Source organism: Marmota flaviventris, chromosome 8, assembly GCF_047511675.1.
Source record: "Marmota flaviventris isolate mMarFla1 chromosome 8, mMarFla1.hap1, whole genome shotgun sequence".
Lineage (NCBI taxonomy): Eukaryota > Metazoa > Chordata > Mammalia > Rodentia > Sciuridae > Marmota > Marmota flaviventris.
The window spans coordinates 134013036-134033015 of record NC_092505.1 but is presented as its reverse complement, the minus strand read 5'-3'; the positions used below and the strand labels follow the sequence as shown (position 1 = coordinate 134033015).

General features: G+C 53.5%; 1 protein-coding gene across 1 annotated transcript in view; it reads left to right on the top strand.

Annotated features, from left to right (window-relative positions):
* Nucleotides 1-19980, top strand: part of Bsn (bassoon presynaptic cytomatrix protein) — a 96714-nt gene that overhangs the window by 74731 nt on the left and 2003 nt on the right. Inside the window, exons 6-8 of the mRNA XM_027933969.2 lie at nucleotides 7766-8254; nucleotides 8679-15326; nucleotides 17667-19743. Coding sequence (XP_027789770.2) covers nucleotides 7766-8254; nucleotides 8679-15326; nucleotides 17667-19743 — 9214 coding nt within the window. The remainder of the gene's footprint in view (nucleotides 1-7765; nucleotides 8255-8678; nucleotides 15327-17666; nucleotides 19744-19980) is intronic.

Sequence of the window (19980 nt, the reverse complement as noted above, 5' to 3'; positions counted from 1 at the left end):
TGGTGCCTATTCCCTCTGACTGGCTGTCCAGTGCCCTGTGCTGGCCTTCCTATTTCCAGCTACCGTGAGCATTGCCTGATGAAAGAAGCCAATCTCCCCTGCTTAGGGGAACCTTTCCTTCCCAGAAAGAACCTGAGATCCCATCCTGCCCTTCATCTGTGACCCTCACAAGAGAAGGGGGTTGAAGGGCCATGGGATAGAGGATTATACTCTATGTCCAGGATTGGGCTGCAAGCTTTTTCATAATGAGGAAGACCATGTCCCACTGCCCAGGCTCCAGCTCAGCCAGCTCTTCTGAGGTCATGGGTGTGAATGCATACTTGTCAAAGCCATACTTTGATTCACATATTTTTCCCTGGCTGGACCTGGGCTCTCCTAGGCCAGTATAGGATGCTTGTGAGGATGCTTACATTTCTTACCAAAGTTTGAACAAGAGCTGGCACTGGGGATAGTCTCTCTGCAGCATCTGCTGCAAGGAAGGGTACTTAGCACTGTGCAGACTAATTGGCCCAGTGTTAGGTTCAGTGTTGTTGGAAAGTTTGGAGTTCAGCCTGGGCAGGTGCCCCTCAGATGGGCCATCCTAGGCCTGGAGGTTGCTTCTGTTCCTCCCCTAACCCCATTACCCACTCTTCTTTGCCTAGGCTGCCCATATGAACCTCACAATGGTTGCCTTTGGAATAGCTGGGTGTGTTCTCTTGAGGTTTATAATTGACTCATCTTGGCAGATGATGTGTGTCTTGAGAGGAGATTATTGAGTCAAAGCTCATGAATCCTGCAAAGTGGACAGCTACCTAAGCCCTGTGGGCTCTTGAACTGAGCCAGGCATGGCTGATGGTGGAACAGTGGGTAAGAGTACAAACAATCACTGGCCCAGAATGGGACAAGAAAAGAGAGCGTGGTGTTGCCATGGTCTCTCTACTAACTTATTCCGATTTCCCTTGAGCTAGGCCTCCATGGGGCCCATGAAAGCTATCCAATATGACTAGGAAGACTACTTTGGCCTCCACAAACCTTATTTTCCAACATGTAGGAATAGCTAAGCCTGACCAAGATAAGTGACCTCTTCATGTGATGCCCACTTAGACCTCTGGCCCCATACTGCTACCTCTCTGAGCTCTAGGTCCAGTGGCTCACTGGAAGACAGCTTGCCTGGCTGGTAGAGCAGGAAAGTGTTTACCTAGGGGCTTATCACAGAGTCAACAGAATCCCAGCTGACTGTTTTGCTCAGATACCTCCAACCACAAGCTCATTGCTGGTCAGGTATCCTGATGGGCTCCTGAGCTGGCCTGGCCTAGAAGATCCTTGTCCCCAAGAGACTTCTCAGTCCATTGTTTTCTCATTAAACAGGATGTGCACTGAGAGAAGGGAAAACTGCTTTTGTCCAGGAGTGTAAATTTCCTGGCAGCTCCTTTTGGCAGCCCCTGGGATAAGCCACTGGCAGTGCCGAATCAGTTGAAACAAAAGTATTTTAGTCACATGCTGACTCTAGATGATTCTGGATTATTCTGATCTAGGTTTCTCATTAGCTGCTTGCTTCTGGCCTTCTTGGCCCCAGAGCTTCTCTTCTCATTGGCCAGCACTGCCCCCAACCCCCTTCCAGGTTCCTGTTTCTCCATGTTCCTGCCCCATTTCTACCTCCTTGACCAGGATTGCCTCTGCAGGGTCTGGTGGGTACATGGACCTGAAAGCAAAACTGATTGATGTCTTTGTCCTTACTTCTCCCCAAGTCAAGTCCTCTGTTTTCCCTGCCTGCTGTTCCTAACATCCTGTCTTGGGAGTAAGGTGGTAGGGCCAGTGGGTTCTTCTTCAGTTCCTATGGGTTGGTGTGCTATGGCTGTCTATCCCAACACCTTGCTTGGCCAAGGCCAGCCTGTCAGTCTCAGAGTGACTGTTCTGTGTCTCTGTGCACAGTGTGAAGCAAAGGGACAAGTATCTGCATATAGGCTGGGTGCTTGAAGGAGGGACAGACCAGGAGAGTCCCACTCACAGCTCCCCACATACCTAATAGATCTGCTGCGGCTCCACCTGTGGTCAGAGCCAACCCTCAGGGCCAACAGTTTAGGAATTTTCCTTACCATCTCTGAGCTATAAAAATCTTTTTTCTTCTTTCTAGATAAGAAGTCCAGAGCATTAATAGAAGAGGCAGTAAAATTGGACCCCTTTTCCCTTTGAAATTTCCTCTGAAAAATACCATAGTGCTATTTAGTGACTCATTTCATAATTAAGAGTTGTTGATTCCAACATTTTAAAACCTATTTATCTTTTTGAAGGATAATAGTACCCTCTGGCTTAATTTTTAATTGATTTTCCATTCAAAATAGTTGTGTAGAGAAATTAGAGGAATTAGAATTGTTACAGTAATGCTACTAGGTTGTTTTTTTTTTTTTTTAATCTTATTATTGTTGCTGAAATTCCAGTAGCATCCTTGAGAAGCTGGGCCTATATGAGCAAAAGGTCTGGTATTTGTCCTGTGTGGGGCTGGGCTGGACTTAGGAGCTGAGGCTACAACAGGGACATCAGGCATGAGACCAGCATCTCCCTCTTCTCCTGGTCCACCTCAGGCTGCCTCTGGAGTGGTGATCTTAGGGGCCCTTTTCCCCTCCATGTGGAATGGGGGCAGTAATGTTCCTTTTAGGTTTCTATGAACAATTTAAAATGCTGTACCTCCAATGCTCACTCAAAGCCTGATATTAACAGCCCTTGAGCCAAGAGACTAGAACCAAAGTCTTCAGTCTCCATAGAGTCTCCATGAGGGGAATGAAAAGTTCCCACAAGCCCCTCATTATCTGTGTGGGAATGGATACTATGGCCAAGGCAAGCTCTTAGTCTCATAAGGGACACCACACAAGGAACTAGCACATTTAGTACTAAGGCATGAAGGAAACCCAGCCCAGCCACAAGAGCCCACACTGGGATTGCCAGGAAGGATTCCTCTTATGGAAGGCAGAGATGAGAAAGGAAGAGCTTATGCATGTCCAGGAACAGGGAGAAAGACATGCACATATGTCCATGCCACAGAGTCAAGAGAGGAACAGCAACACTGGTGATGGCCATACCTGTGATCCATTGTCCAAGTCTTTACCTCTGAGCATTTTTTCTCTGGGGTTCTCATTCATTGCCCTCTGGTCTGGCAGTGGAGCTAAGGGTGTGCAGGGCCGTGCACCTTGGGAGTTATGGTGTCACCATAACCCGACTAGCACACAGACCAGATCCACAAATGAGGAGAGTGTGTGGACTATGGGCTCATTTGGATGATGGCAGACAGGGCAGCTCCCCACCCCTATCTCCCCACAAGGCCACACTAGTTAGTTATTCAAGAAGGTCTCACACACTTGTGGGATGCCCTACCAATTGTCTCAGTCAACTCACTTCTCCTTCTTTACCCTAAACAGTGATACTCTGAGCTACTGAGCTACATTTGATACATGCACACCTACATCTCCTCCCACCTTGAAATTATGATTGTCCTTGGGGGGTTTGTACCTTCCTATACCAGGATGGGCCGGAGAGAGGGCAGTAAGACAGAAGTTGTCATCAGAGCTTCCATTGTCCATCCTCTGCCCACTTGCCAAAGGGGCTAAGTAAAGAGGCAAACAAGTAGCTAATGCCCCAGGGCTGGGGCTGGATAGAGCTCTTTAAAGAATATGAAAATGTGTATAGTGAATGATTGAACAAATGAGGAAATTAACATTGAAATGAGGGAATTATTAAGTGAACAAGTGAGTAGAACAAAGGAATGAATGATCAGAGGTAGAGGTGGGGCTCATTGGGGTGGAAAGAGGTGATAATAGAGTGAATAAGGGAATTGAGACCTCAGCAACTGTATTACATTCTCCAGGCACAGAGATTTGACTTGACCTGCTTCCACCCATCCCCAGTCCCCAGAAGACTTGGGCCTGTGTCAGATCTTCCCTGGCTCTACCCCTACTAGCCCCAATGCCTTGTATACTTCTCCCACTCCCAGAGGGCTGGGGAAGGGCCTCCAGCAGCCAGGTCAAGTGTTTATTTTTAGCCCTTACTTCACACATCTTCTCCTGCCAGCCCTGTCTTTCTCACTGCTTGCTATAGTAGAACCAGGAGCAAGAGAGCCAACCAGGCAGCCTTTCTGCAACCTGGCTGCCTCCAGGAATAAATCTGTGAAGGAGCAAAGCCCCAGAGAGCATGTGACCACAGGTGACAGGCTCTTCTGAGGGCAGCGCCCATGAGCTCGGGTAAGAAGGCCTCTGTAAGAGCTGCTCCTGAGCATTTGGCATTGGGTTTGTCTTCTCCATCCAGACCACCCTTCCAAGGTACCCTTGCTTTATTTAGACTATTGCTTCTGGAGTGGAGTCTGCAGGCCAGAGGTGGGGTACCGTGGGTTCTAAGCCACCAAGATGGGCCGGGGCAGATGATTTAATTGCGAGAGACCTAACCTAGATGGATGTAATCAGAGAACCAAGGTATAGTCAAGGCAGCATTGACTTGAGCCAGCCCTCTGTCTGGGCCAAGATTTTAACCCCATCATGCTTATTCAGAGGCTAGAGAAGCGGCTATTTTCTCATTTCCAGAACTCTCTTCCATCTCCCCAGGTCTTTTTGACCTCTCACAGTCCTCTCTGACATAGGATATTTCTATTATATTTCTAGGTTGATGATGGGGCACATGGACTTGGATTTTTAGATTAAGTTTTATGCTCTCCCATGCCCTAATGAATAAAGGAGCTTTGAGTGTAGAAGCTTGGTACTCCTTCCTTCCTGCTGCTGTTCATCCTAGGTACCTAGACATTCAGGCTCCATCAGCAGCTCTGCCACTAGGATGGGCCATTATGAGAACCACAGGCTTACAGAATCAGGGTACAGAGAAAGAAGGTAGCCCTTGGTCTTTGCTGCCCTAGGTAGGCCAAGACCCTCAGTATAGTTACCTCCCACACTGTCTCTGGTCCCTAGCCCATATGGCAGATCCTTGGAAGCTTGGTACCCATTTGTCCAGCACTTTCTTCAGACGCCTCAGATACCTGGCTGGGATGGACCTGCCAGACCTAATGAGCCTAAGACCCAGACAGTGGACAGCCTATATTAACTTACAGGGGTTTGTATGATGGACACCTAAGAGCATCAGATTAGGTCTAAGGCAGTTGGACTGGTTCCAGGCTGGTCCCTATAGGGAGCAGGGTAAGTATATACATGTAGGCTTTCTGAAGTGTCCCCTATACTGCCCTATGCCTCTGCCAAAGACTCGTGCAGGGGTTGGACATCAGAGAAGAACAGAAGTTTTAGCCTCCAGGGAAGTAGTCTCCACCTGGAATAATAAGCCCAGTTTGGCCTCTGATGGGACCTAGGGCAAAGAAGTGAAATATAACTCTGTGAGCATCAAACCAGGGTAGATCATTGACATGGCATCTGCCATTGTGGCCTAATGAGGGTAGGCACCGTGGTGGGTACCAAGCTTCCAAGAATCTGCCACATGGGCTAGGGACCAGAGATAGTGTGGGAGGTGAGTGTACTGAGGCTCTTGGCCTGCCTAGGGCAGTAAAAGCCAAGGGCTACCTCCTTTCTCTGTACCCTGGTTCTGTGATTCTGTGGTTCTCATAATGGCCCATCTAGTGGCAGAGCTGCTGATGGAGCCTGAATGTCTAGGTACCCAGGATGAATAGCAGCAGGAAGGAAGGAGTCCCAACCTTCTACACTCAAAGGGAAAGAACAGACACAGGTGTCAGCAGGGCCCTGCTCTGTGTTACGCTATAACCCTCATTTCCCACTACCACACATGGACCAGGGCAAGGACTCAAATACTGATCTTGGAGGAGGATCCTAGGGGAAATGTCCCTGTCAGCTTCAGATCTGCTACAAGAGTCACCTACTTAGGATCCAGGGAGTCCCAAATGCTGCCCCTGTACAACCACTTGGGGCTGGAAGACTTATATTTGATTTATGGGTTTTTTTTTTTGTTGGTTGGTTGGTTGATAGGTACTGGGGATTGAACTCAGGGGCATTCGACCACTGAGCCACATTCCCAGCCCTATTTTGTATTTTATTTAGAGACAGTGTCTCACTGAGTTGCTTAGTACCTCGCCATTGCTGAGGCTGACTTTAAACTCATGATTCTCCTTTCTTAGTCTCCATAGCCGCTGGGATTATAGGCATGTACCACTGCGCCTGGCGGTTTATGGTATTCTAAGAGCTTTACCATTAATATCCATGTCATACTTATAATGATCTGTTGGAAGCTATGGTTTCCAAGAAGGCTACATGTTAGCCCTTGTCTTTCTGTCTTAATCATGACCATGGTATTCAGCCCTCAGTTCTAGTAGATGACCCTGACAGTCCAGAGCCCTGAAGGAAGGAGGAAGCCTCTGTTTGAGATTCTTTGTTGGCCTTAGACAAGGTGACCTGGGTTGAGAGTATGAGCAGAAAGGACTGCTCAGCTCCATCCCAAACAGGACTTCTCATTGGGCATAGAAGTACAGTCCTATAATCCTATCTACTGGGGAGAGAGAGGCAGAATAATTACAAATTCAAGTCTAGCCTGGGCAATTTAGTGAAAGCCTGTCTCTAAATAAGAAATAAAAAGGGCTGAGGATATAACTCAGTGGTAGAGCACCCCTGGGTTCAATCCCCAGTACTAACAAAACAACAACAATAAAATCAAGGCTTCTCCCAGGAGTCTGTCCCCAGGAGTCTGCTGCTGCCTAATACAGCCTATACTTGAGGAAATGTTAGAGAATGGTGTCAGACATGAGACCTAAGAGGCCAGAAAAGGGCAGTATCTCCAGGATGCATTCATATCTGGATACTATTTTTGTTCTGCATGGACTCCTGACTGTTGAGCTCCAAATCAGCCCCCAAGGGTTAGTTTGCTCCCTAAGGTTGGAACCCCAGCCTTCCCTTATGCTTGGGATCAGATCCTTCAACTGCTTTTGGCCTCCCCTGTTGCGTTCCTCATGACTCAGGGTCACTCCAGGTGAACTGGGCTGCACGAAATAACCACACAAGAGACAGAGATACCTTTTTCTTTGGGGTCCTGTGATGGCTCCTCTGACCTTAAGGGTCCACAGAAAGGGGGGGGAGAGAAAGAGAGAGAGAGAGAGAGAGAGAGAGAGAGAGAGAGAGAATGTGCTGAACCCTTTTATTGAGGAGAAGCCATTCAAATGAGGCAAGGAGTCAGGTTTCAGGGAGTTGAGCTTCCTGATGTCTGCTGTCACCAGGTTGACTGACATCTAGGAAGGCCACACCCAAAGGCAGAGCAAGAGAAGGGGACACACAAAGGGCGTTTCCATGGAACATTCTATCCCAAACAGGGCAAAGGGGTAGTATTACAAAGGAATAGGTGAGTGTAGCTCAACCCCATGGGTGACACACCTACATCTGAAGTTGCACCCTCAACTTCCTGAACCGGGACAACGTCCAGACCACTACAAAATGTAGTGACTGGTCAAAGCCTCTCACTTCAGGATGGAAGGTGCAAATCATTCAGAGTGGCTCCCCATACTCCCCTGTTCCTTAGTTCTCCTCTTTTTCTGGTCCCATGAAAGTTCCCTATGGGTTAAGAAACGGACCCTTCTTTTTGGTTGGACATTTGGAATTTGATTTTGTATATGTTTATCTTACAGATGGGGATGTTTATCATCTGGGGCAATAAATCTATCAGTCTTTTCCTCCTTCGACCTTTAGTGTCATGCTTGGAAAGACTTTTTCTTCCCTAACTTTATAGAAATCACCATGGAAATATTCTTTGAGAACTTTAATGTCTGTGATTTTTTTCCAACCTCCTTCCTATTTCTTTGCAGAAAACCGAGTGGCTCTGTCTGAACTGCCAAACTAAGCGGCTAATGGAGGGCAGCCTGGGAGAGCAGACCCCCCTGCCGCTTCCCACTTCACAGCAGCCCTCTGCAGGAGCCCCTCACCGTGCTTCTGTAGCAGTCCCTATGAAGCAGAAAGGGCCACAGGGACTGAGCCAGCCATCAGGGCCCCTACCTGCCAAGGCCAGTCCCCCACTCACCAAGGCCAGCCCTCTGCCCACCAAGGCCAGTGCCCTGCCCACCAAGGCCAGTCCCCAGGCCAAGCCCCTCAAGGCTTCTGAACCCAGCAAAACCCCAAGCAGTGCCCCGGAAAAGAAGACAGGAGTCCCTGCTAAAGCTGAGCCTATGCCGAAGCCACCTCCAGAGACTACCCAAATCCCTGGAACTCCTAAACTAAAGAGTGGGGTGAAGAGGACTGAACCTGCCACTCCTGTCATCAAGGCTGTTTCAGAAGCCCCCAAGGGTGGAGAAGCAGAGGTCAGTCCTGTTTATTTCCCAGGGTCCCTAGCCTTCAGATGGGACAATCTGGGGAAGAACTTGCCTTCCTGGGGAGTTAAGGATATAGACCTGGGACAGGTCCCTAGGGGCTGCAGACAAGATTAGGGATGTCCCAGCAGAAGGAAAGCCTGGGTGAGGCTCCAGCAGGCCTGGAGATTTCAAGATTGAGACTAGTCCTATGGCACCCTGTTGAATGTTTTGCTGGATTTTGACACCCTTTTATCTAGTAAAGCTTTTATTTGAAGATCTAGGGCTGCTTTTTTTGAGCTCACCATGGAACATTTTCAAAGACTGATGTGGGTGGTGGGCTCTAAACCCTTGGGAGGTAGAGTGGCCTTTCCCCAGGGCCCTGGGATTGATAGGGAGTGTTGGGAATCAGTGCCTGCTTCTTACTCTGTTACAGGAACCAGTGGGCAAGCCTTACTCTCAGGACCTGTCTCGGAGCCCACAGAGCCTCAGCGACACAGGCTACTCCTCTGATGGCATCTCTAGCTCGCAGAGTGAGATCACAGGTGTTGTGCAGCAGGAAGTGGAGCAGCTAGATAGTGCAGGGGTGACTGGGCCACGCCCACCCAGCCCCTCAGAGCTCCACAAGGTGGGGAACAGCATGCGGCCTTTGTTGGAAGCCCAGACAGTGCCCCCCAGTGGTGAACAGAGCAAGCCACCCTCCAGCAGCACTGGTGAGGAGCAGAAGCGGAGGCCTCGCTCTTTGTCCATCCTGCCTGAGGCCTTTGACTCAGATGAAGAGCTAGAGGATATCTTGGAGGAAGAGGAAAACTCTTTGGAGTGGGGGCGCCAGAGGGAGCAGCGGGATGCAGCCGAGTCCTCAGATGACTTTGGCAGCCAGCTGAGACATGACTATGTGGAAGACAGCAGTGAGAGTGGCCTGTCCCCTCTTCCACCCCAGCCCCCAGCTCGGGCAGCAGAACTGACTGATGAGGAGTTCATGCGACGGCAGATCCTAGAGATGAGTGCTGAGGAAGACAACCTGGAGGAGGATGACACTTCCACCTCTGGGCATAGCCTGGCCAAACATGGCACCCAGAAGATTGGTATCAGGCCCAGGCCTGAGCCTAGCCAAGAACCAGTAGCACTGCCTAAGAGGCGCCTGCCCCACAATGCCACCACAGGTTATGAGGAGCTGCTCTCTGAGGGAGGCCCAGCAGAGGCCACTGATGGCAATGGAGCCCTGCAGGGTGGGCTCCGCCGCTTCAAGACCATTGAGCTCAATAGCACAGGCAGCTATAGTCACGAACTAGACCTGGGCCAAGGTCCTGACCCCAGCCTGGACCGGGAGCCCGAGTTGGAGATGGAGAGCCTGACAGGCTCGCCTGAGGACCGCTCCCGTGGGGAGCACTCCTCTACACTGCCTGCTTCCACACCCAGCTACACATCAGGCACCTCTCCCACCTCTCTGTCTTCATTAGAAGAGGACAGTGACAGCAGCCCCAGCCGTCGGCAACGACTAGAAGAAGCTAAACAGCAGCGCAAGGCCCGGCACCGATCCCATGGGCCTCTGCTGCCTACCATTGAGGACTCCTCGGAGGAGGAGGAGCTTCGGGAAGAAGAGGAGCTGCTGCGTGAACAGGAGAAGATGCGTGAAGTAGAACAGCAGCGCATCCGGAGCACGGCCCGCAAGACACGGCGTGACAAGGAAGAGCTACGGGCCCAGCGACGGCGTGAGCGCTCCAAGACACCACCCAGTAACCTGTCACCCATCGAGGATGCATCCCCCACAGAGGAGCTGAGGCAGGCTGCTGAGATGGAAGAGCTACACCGCTCCTCCTGCTCTGAGTACTCACCCTCACCCTCACTGGACTCAGAGGCTGAGGCCCTGGATGGTGGCCCCACCCGGCTCTACAAGTCAGGCAGTGAGTACAACCTGCCCACCTTCATGTCCCTCTATTCACCAACTGAGCTGCCCTCAGGCAGTTCCACCACTCCCAGTTCTGGGCGACCCCTCAAGAGTGCTGAGGAGGCCTATGAAGAGATGATGAGAAAAGCAGAGCTTCTCCAGCGTCAACAGGGCCAGGTGGCAGGGGCCCGGGGCCCCGATGGGGGACCCCCTCAGCCCACAGGCCCTCGGGGCCGGGGCTCCTTTGAATACCAAGACACCCCAGACCATGACTATGGCAGGGCTGCTCAACCTGCCACAGAGGGCACTCCAGCCAGCCTGGGAGCAGCTGTATACGAGGAGATCCTTCAGACATCACAAAGCATAGTCCGCATGCGGCAGGCTTCCTCTCGGGACCTAGCCTTTACTGAGGACAAGAGGAAGGAGAAACAATTTTTGAATGCTGAGAGTGCATATATGGACCCAATGAAGCAAAACGAAGGCCCACTTACCCCTGGTACTAGTCCCACCCAGCTTGCTGCCCCTGTGTCCTTTTCCACCTCCACCTCCTCAGACGGCAGTGGGGGCCGAGTTATTCCTGATGTCCGTGTCACACAGCATTTTGCAAAGGAGCCTCAGGAACCCCTCAAGCTACACAGCTCTGCTGCCTCCCCCAGCTCGGCCTCTGAGGTAGGCATGTCCTTCTCCCAGGGCCCTGGGACCCCAGCCACCACAGCCATGGCTCCTTGTCCAGCCAGCCTGCCACGAGGGTATATGACTTCAGCCTCCCCAGCCAGTTCTGAGCGCAGTCCTTCACCATCTTCCACAGTCCACAGCTATGGACAGAGCCTAACCACTGCAAACTACGGGTCCCAAACTGAGGAGCTATCCCAGGCCCCCAGTGGCCCTGCTGCAGGTGAACGGACTACCAGAGAGAAGCCTCTGAGTGGTAGTGATATTGAGGCTGGCACTCCTCAACCTTCCCGGATATATTCCTATTTTGCAGGCTCTAGTCCGCCTCTCTCCCCATCTTCCCCCTCAGAGAGCCCCACATTCTTTCAAGGCAAGCTGGGTTCAAGGACCACAGCAGAGTTCTCTACACAAACACCAAGTCCAACCCCTGCTCCAGACATGCCACGGAGCCCTGGTGCCCCCACTTCTACCCCTATGGTAGCCCAGGGCACACAAACACCACACCGGCCCAGCACACCTCGCATGGTGTGGCAGCAGTCTTCTCAGGAGGCTCCCTTTATGGTCATCACACTGGCATCAGATGCTTCCAGCCAGACCAGGATGGTACATGCCAGCGCCTCTACCTCCCCACTGTGCTCACCTACTGACACCCTACCCACCGCTCACAGCTACAGCCAGACAACACCTCCAAGTGTGTCTCAGCTGCCCCCAGAGCCACCTGGCTTCCCACGAGCACCCAGTGCTGGTGCAGATGGACCACTGGCACTATATGGCTGGGGTGCCCTTCCTGCTGAAAACATCTCCCTGTGCCGGATCTCCTCTGTCCCTGGAACATCTAGAGTTGAGCCAGGCCCCAGGCCCCCTGGCAGTGCAGTAGTGGATCTCCGCACAGCTGTCAAGCCCACACCTATCATTCTCACTGACCAGGGCATGGATTTGACCTCTCTTGCTATGGAAGCAAGGAAGTATGGCCTTGCCCTGGATCCAGTCCCAGGACGGCAGTCAACCACTGTGCAGCCTTTGGTTATCAATCTTAACTCCCAGGAGCAGACCCATGCCTTCCTGGGTACTGCCACTACCGTGAGCATCACCATGGCCTCATCTGTGCTCATGGCTCAGCAAAAGCAGCCTGTAGTATATGGAGACCCTTTCCAGAGCCGGCTGGACTTTGGTCAGGGTTCAGGTAGCCCTGTGTGCCTGGCCCAGGTCAAGCAAGTAGAGCAGGCTGTCCAGACAGCACCATACAGAGGTGGGCCCCGAGGAAGACCTAGAGAGGCCAAGTTTGCCAGATATAATCTGCCCAATCAGGTGGCACCTCTGGCCAGAAGGGACATTTTGATCACTCAGATGGGTACCACCCAGAGTATAAGCCTCAAGCCAGGCCCAGTGCCAGAGCCTGGAGCTGAATCCCACCGGGCAACTCCTGCAGAGCTACGATCACATGCTCTGCCAGGTTCCAGGAAGCCACACACATTGGTGGTGCAGATGGGAGAGGGCACAGCAGGTACTGTGACCACACTGCTCCCAGAAGAGCCAGCAGGTGCCCTGGACCTTACTGGGATGAGGCCTGAGAGCCAGCTAGCATGCTGTGACATGGTCTACAAGTTCCCCTTTGGCAGCAGCTGCACTGGCACCTTCCACCCTGCCCCCAGTGCACCTGAGAAGAGTGTGGCAGATGCTGCCCCTCCTGGCCAAAGTAGCAGCCCTTTCTATAGTCACCGGGACCTTGAGGCCCCTGAGCCCCCCACCTACCGGGCACAGGGAGTAGTGGGGCCTGGGCCCCATGAAGAGCAGAGGCCCTACCCACAGAGCCTCCCTGGCAGGCTATACTCTTCCATGTCCGACACCAATTTGGCTGAGGCTGGCCTCAACTACCATGCCAGGTTGGGACATCTCTTTCAGGGCCCCGGACGAGACACAGCTATGGACCTCAGCTCACTGAAGCACTCCTACAACCTGGGCTTTACAGATGGACGCTATATAGGCCAGGGCTTGCAGTATGGATCATTCACCGACCTCCGTCATCCCACAGAACTTTTGTCTCACCCACTTCCCATGCGGCGCTATAGCTCAGTATCAAATATTTACTCAGATCACAGGTATGGCCCACGGGGAGACACAGTTGGCTTTCAGGAGGCTAGTCTGGCTCAGTATAGTGCTACCACAGCCCGCGAGATCAGCCGCATGTGTGCTGCTCTCAACTCCATGGACCAGTATGGCGGGCGGCATGGCAGTGGTGGCAGTGGCCCTGACCTTGTGCAGTACCAGCCCCAGCATGGGCATGGGCTCAGTGCTCCACAGGGTCTGTCTCCCCTCAGACCTGGCCTTCTTGGCAACCCTACCTTCCCAGAGGGCCATCCAAGCCCTGGGAATCTGGCCCAGTATGGGCCTACAGCAGGTCAGGGAACAGCAGTCAGACAGCTGATGCCATCCACAGCCACAGTGCGTGCAGCTGATGGCATGATCTACTCAACTATCAATACTCCAATTGCTGCAACCCTGCCTATCACCACCCAGCCTGCCTCTGTACTGCGGCCCATGGTACGTGGTGGCATGTACAGGCCTTATGCATCTGGTGGAGTCACAGCCGTGCCACTTACCAGCCTGACACGGGTGCCCATGATTGCCCCCAGGGTACCTCTTGGACCTACAGGACTGTACCGATATCCTGCACCAAGTAGATTCCCCATGGTTTCTAGTGTCCCACCTGCTGAGGGGCCTGTCTACCTGGGGAAACCTGCTGCTACCAAGGCCCCAGGGGCAGGGGGCCCACCAAAGCCAGAATTGCCAGCAGGGGCTGCACGGGAAGAACCTCTTTCCACAACTGCCCCTACTGCTGTCAAAGAGGCTGTAATAGCCCCAGCCTCTGCCCCACCACCTGGCCAGAAGCCACCAGGAGAATCTGCTACTGGGGGCAGCAGTGGGGTCCTCAGCCGCACTGTGCTTGAGAAAGAGGAAGCATCTCAGGAGGAGCGGCAACGGAAGCAACAGGAGCAGCTGCTACAGCTAGAGCGGGAACGGGTAGAGTTGGAGAAGCTGAGACAACTGCGGCTGCAAGAAGAGCTAGAACGGGAGAGGGTGGAGCTGCAGAGGCATCGTGAGGAAGAGCAGTTGCTAGTGCAGCGAGAATTGCAGGAGCTGCAGACCATTAAGCATCATGTACTGCAGCAGCAGCAAGAGGAACGCCAAGCTCAGTTTGCACTGCAGCGAGAGCAGCTGGCTCAGCAGCGTCTGCAGCTAGAACAGATCCAGCAGCTCCAGCAACAGCTCCAGCAGCAATTAGAGGAACAGAAGCAGAGGCAGAAGGCCCCCTTCCCTGTAGCCTGTGAGGCACCCAGCCGAGGGCCTTCCACTGGTACCACTGAACTGGCCCAGAATGGCCAGTACTGGCCACCCCTAACCCACACAGCCTTCATTGCCGTAGGAGGGCCAGAGGGGCCTGGGCAGCCTCGTGAACCTGTGCTGCACCGGGGTCTTGCCAGCTCTGCCTCAGACATGTCACTGCAGACTGAGGAACAGTGGGAGGCAGCCCGCAGTGGCATCAAGAAGCGGCACTCCATGCCACGCCTGAGGGATATCTGTGAACCAGAGTCAGGGCCCGAACCCTGTGTGGTCAGGAGGATTGCAGACAGCAGTGTTCAGACAGATGATGAGGACGGGGAGGGCCGCTACCTCCTGACCCGGCGGCGCCGACCTCGGCGGAGTGCTGACTGCAGTGTGCAGACGGATGATGAGGACAATGCCGAGTGGGAGCAGCCAGTACGTCGCCGTAGGTCCCGTCTTTCCCGTCATTCAGACTCAGGCTCTGACAGCAAGCATGATGCCACTGCTGTATCATCCACTGCTGCCACCACTGCAAGGGCCATGAGCAGTGTGGGCATCCAGACCATCAGTGACTGCTCTGTGCAGACAGAGCCTGACCAGCTGCCCAGGGTCTCTCCTGCGATCCACATCACAGCTGTCACCGACCCCAAGGTGGAGATCATCAGGTACATATCGGCACCAGAGAAGACTGGGCGTGGAGAGAGCCTGGCCTGCCAGACAGAACCAGATGGGCAGGCCCAGAGTGTTCCTGGACCACAGCTTGTAGGCCCAACTGCCATCAGCCCCTATCTGCCTGGCATCCAGATCGTCACCCCAGGACCCCTGGGCAGATTTGAAAAAAAGAAACCGGATCCTCTGGAGATTGGGTACCAGGCCCACCTGCCCCCAGAGTCTCTCTCACAGCTTGTGAGCCGCCAGCCTCCTAAGTCCCCCCAGGTCCTCTACTCACCAGTCTCACCCCTGTCCCCACACCGGCTCCTGGATACCTCCTTTGCTTCCAGTGAAAGGCTGAACAAGGCTCATGTGAGTCCCCAGAAGCACTTCACAGCTGACAGCACTCTCCGCCAGCAGACGCTGCCTCGCCCCATGAAGACCCTGCAGCGGTCCTTGTCTGACCCTAAGCCCCTCAGCCCTACCGCCGAGGAGTCTTCCAAAGAGAGATTCTCCCTCTACCAGCACCAGGGGGTTCTGGGTAGCCAGGTATGGGCACAGGGGCTGGTCCAGGGTGGGACAGGGGTTTCTGCCTAGCCCGAGGGGCCCCCCCAGAGGGAGGGGTTTCTTCTGGGGTGGGAATGGAGTCACCTGTAGCTCCAGAGGCCCATGGGAAGGAGATGAGGAATAGATTCTTCAGTGTGCATCAGTAGAGCCCACAGTCCAGCAAGGGCAGCCCAGGAAAATACAGACACACTTGGGCCCTCAGCTTTTCATCAAGATACCCCACTAGAAATCTCAGCCTCTCCATAGCACTATCCCTAGTCCATATCTAGTCCATCCCTGCCACTTCTCCCTTCAGGCCTCTTCAGCTCTCATCTCCAATTTGAGCACCTTTCCCTCTAAACCTCATTTATGGCTGTTTCCTGAGAAATCAGTAATAGCTCTGACTGGGCTACTTCCTACTTCCTGCCCTGGCCAGGCTTTCATTGCTCCAAGGCAAGCCAAGCCCCATGTTCTAGCACCCAAAGCCATCCCAGAGGGCTGCAGTATACTCTCTGACTCATCATGTTCCCTGCCCCACCTGTCCCTCAGTAACTCTGCTTACACACTTATTTGCTCTAGATAGAGACTTCTTATCTGTGGCTTAAGTTTCCAATGATATACTGGGAAAAGAAATGACCTGGCCATGGGCTGCAGTAGTAGGGAGGATGGGGTTTATGAGGGCCTATTGCCAAGAACTTTGAATGCTAGGCTAAGGAGAATGGGCTTTTCCTAAAGGCCCTGGAAGCCTCTTGAAGTTTTAGGAAGGTGAGATAGCACAAGATGGGTATGTAGAGTTTCTGGGGCACAATGTGAGCTTATAGACTGAAGAAAGAGTCCCTGGGGAGAGGAGGTAATAGCCAGAGGCATTATAGAATATATTTACTTTTCTGGGTGTATTGCAGAGAGGATAAAAGAGGAGCCTTGGAGTGGAATTGTGGAGGTGATGGTTGTTGGGGTGGGCAGTGAAGAGCCCTGGTATGTGGGGACACTGGTGTGTGTGGACCCTGTTTTGTGCAGGCCCTGGTGTATTCAGACCTTGGTATATACAGGTCCTGATGTGTGCAAGCAGGTGAGGGAATAGGATCAGGAGTCTGTGCTGCCAAGGAGGGCAGGTCAGAGCAGCAGGGTAGACCTGGCTCCAGATACACAGGTCCCATGGCCTGGTCATATGGGGCCAGGCTTTGATGGGCATTCATGGTATGTGGCCAAAATAACAAAAGACAGATAACAGAGTGACGAGTTCAAAGAGCTAAACTTATTCCACTACAGGCCCACCTTTATTCTGAGATTTGGGGCATGCTATCTTTTTCTTTATGACATATGGTAAAAGCAGGTGGGAAGCTTTTTTGTAGTCACTTGGCAAGGTAAAAAGTCAGAATCATGGACTGGAGATGCAGCTCAGTGGTAGAACACTTGCCTAGCATGTACCAGGCCCTGAGTGTATTCTCTGCACCTCCAAAAGAAAAAAGTAAGACTCCTGATACAATCCCCAATATATTTTGGGGATTTGGGTGGTCCATGAATCCCAAAATCCACCAGAGATGTGCAAGTGCTCCCACCCTTACGTGGCCTTGGTGAGCATTGTGATTACCTTTCCAGACAGTGAGCTCAACCAGCTACGGCTCCCAGGAAGGCAAAAGCTAAAGGTAAAGGGTCTTCAGGCAGTGCAGAGAACACTGCCAAGGGACCTTGAGCAGAAAACCACTCTGCTAGAGAAAGTGCTGGAGAGAACCCAGAACTTCTCTGGTGGCCCAAGAGAGCAGCAGGCTGACAGAGGGATATGGAGGCCAAGAGCACAACCCAGAGGATTTGGCAGAGGGTTGTAAAGAACAACTAGAGGAGGAGGATGGGCAGGCACCTGAGTAGCATGCCACTTTAGAGAAGAGTGAGGCAGGAAGCAGCAAAAGACAGAGCCTGCAACAACTTAAATGCAATCAGCATATGCCCCTTCCCATAATGCCTAGGATTCACTCTGTTGCACTCTTCCTGTCTATGTCCTCTACTGCCCTCAGCCCCTTACAGCTGCTAGGTCCCAAACCCAGAGCCACCTCAGTGGAAGGCAAATCTACCAGGGATGTGCAAGTGCCTCAAAGCCACTGTGTGTGAAAACCAGCACAGAAGGCAATCTTCCTCTCCCTGCCCACCTGCTGCCCAGAGCTCTAGGAAGAAGGACTGTAAAATGATCACAGGCTTTCCCTCCATGGCAAAGAAACTAAGACCAGTGGGGTGGGCAGGGTAGGCCTCAAGGCATCAACAGCCCAAGCCAAAGTTTTTCTACCCCATACCCCACCAAGTCACCCACACTTTGGGTCTCAGTGCTGCCCACCCTTCCCTCTGTCTCAGGTGTCGGCGCTGCCACCCAACGGCCTGGTCCGCAAGGTGAAGCGGACACTGCCCAGCCCCCCTCCAGAGGAGGCTCACCTTCCCCTGGCTGGCCAGGCCCCCCCACAGCTGTATGCAGCCAGCCTGCTGCAGCGAGGGCTGACGGGGCCCACCACCATCCCTGCTACCAAGGCCAGCCTGCTCCGGGAACTGGACCGGGACCTGCGGCTGGTGGAACATGAGTCCACCAAGCTGCGCAAGAAGCAGGCGGAGCTGGACGAGGAGGAGAAGGAGATTGATGCCAAGCTCAAGTACCTAGAGCTGGGCATCACACAGCGCAAAGAGTCATTGGCCAAAGACCGGGGTGGCCGTGACTACCCACCCTTACGTGGCCTTGGTGAGCATCGTGATTACCTTTCAGACAGTGAGCTCAACCAGCTACGGCTTCCAAGCTCCACCATTCCCGCTGGCCAGTATGTGGACTTCCCTGCCACTGCTGCTGTGCCACCCACCCCCTCTGGCCCCGCTGCCTTCCAGCAGCCCCGGTTCCCACCTCCGGCCCCTCAGTATACTCCAGGAAGTAGTGGGCCAACTCAGAATGGATTCCCAGCCCACCAGACACCCATCTACCCTGTCCCTAGCACATACCCAGCACCTACCTTTCCTCCTAGCACCAGTTACCCAGCGGAGCCTGGCCTGCCAAATCAGCAGGCTTTCCGTCCCACAAGCCACTATGCAGCCCAAATACCCATGCCAACCACACAGAGCACCCCTTTTCCAGTCCCTACTGATAGTCGGGCCCCACTCCAGAAGCCTCGCCAGACATCACTAGCTGACTTGGAGCAAAAGGTACCCACTAACTATGAGGTGATCACCAGCCCTGTTGTGGCCATGTCTTCAGCCCCCTCTGAAACCAGCTACAGTGGCTCAACTGTGAACAGCAGCTATGAGCAAGGCAAGGTCACTGAGCTGTCCCGGACCAGTGACCGTAGCAGTGTGAGCCAGAGCCCAGCCCCCACCTACCCCCCTGACTCACACTATACCAGTCTGGAGCAGAATGTTCCTCGGAACTATGTGATGATTGATGATATCAGTGAGCTGACCAAGGACAGCACCCCTACTGTCCCTGATAGCCAGCGACTGGAGCCCTTGGGGCCAGGCAGCAGTGGGAGACCTGGGAAGGAGCCTGGAGAACCAGGTGTCCTTGAGGGGCCTACACTGCCCTGCTGCTATGCCAGAGGGGAAGAGGAATCTGAGGAGGACTCGTATGACACCCGTGGGAAGGTTGGTCATCACCGGAGCATGGAGAACAATGGACGACCAGCCAGTACCCACTACTACAGCGACAGCGACTATAGACATGGAGCTCGAGCAGAGAAGTATGGTCCAGGGCCTGTGGGACCCAAGCATCCCTCCAAGAGCCTGGCCCCAGCTGCCATCCCCTCAAAGCGCAGCAAACACCGGAAGCAGGGCATGGAGCAAAAGATCTCTAAGTTCTCACCTATTGAAGAGGCCAAGGATGTGGAGTCTGACCTGGCCTCCTATCCACCATCTGCTGTTAGCAGCAGCCTGGCCTCTCGGGGCAGGAAGTTCCAGGATGAAATCACCTATGGGCTCAAGAAGAATGTGTATGAGCAGCAGAGGTACTATGGGGTGTCCAGTCGGGATACAGCAGAGGAGGATGACCGCATGTATGGTGGGAGCAGCCGGTCCAGGGTGGCATCTGCATACAGTGGGGAGAAGCTTTCCAGCCATGATTTCAGTGGCCGAAGCAAGGGGTATGAACGGGAACGGGAGGCTGTGGAGCGACTTCAAAAAGCGGGCCCCAAGCCTTCATCCCTGAGCATGGCCCACAGCCGGGCACGGCCCCCCATGAGGAGCCAGACCTCTGAAGAGGAGAGTCCCGTCAGTCCCTTAGGGCGGCCCCGCCCTGCTGGGGGCACCCTCCCTCCTGGGGATACCTGCCCACAGTTCTGCTCCAGCCACTCCATGCCTGATGTCCAGGAACATGTCAAGGATGGACCACGGGCCCATGCATATAAGCGTGAGGAGGGCTACATCCTGGATGATTCCCACTGCGTGGTTTCTGACAGTGAAGGTAATGGCAGCTGGGGGTGATTTCAGCAGTTGCTCAGCACCTGGGGGGCCTGCCTGCCTGTGAGGCCCTGGGACCCAAGATGTCCCATCAGGTCTGGCATCTTATCCAGTGGGCCCTGCTGCAGGCTGACCTTGCCTGTTCCACCTGCACCTTACTTCCTGGTTGTGGGAGGGTGGGCTGGGGACCTAGTGATCGCTTGTGGCTGTGGTGCCCACTCTGGTGTCTTTGCATGGCTTC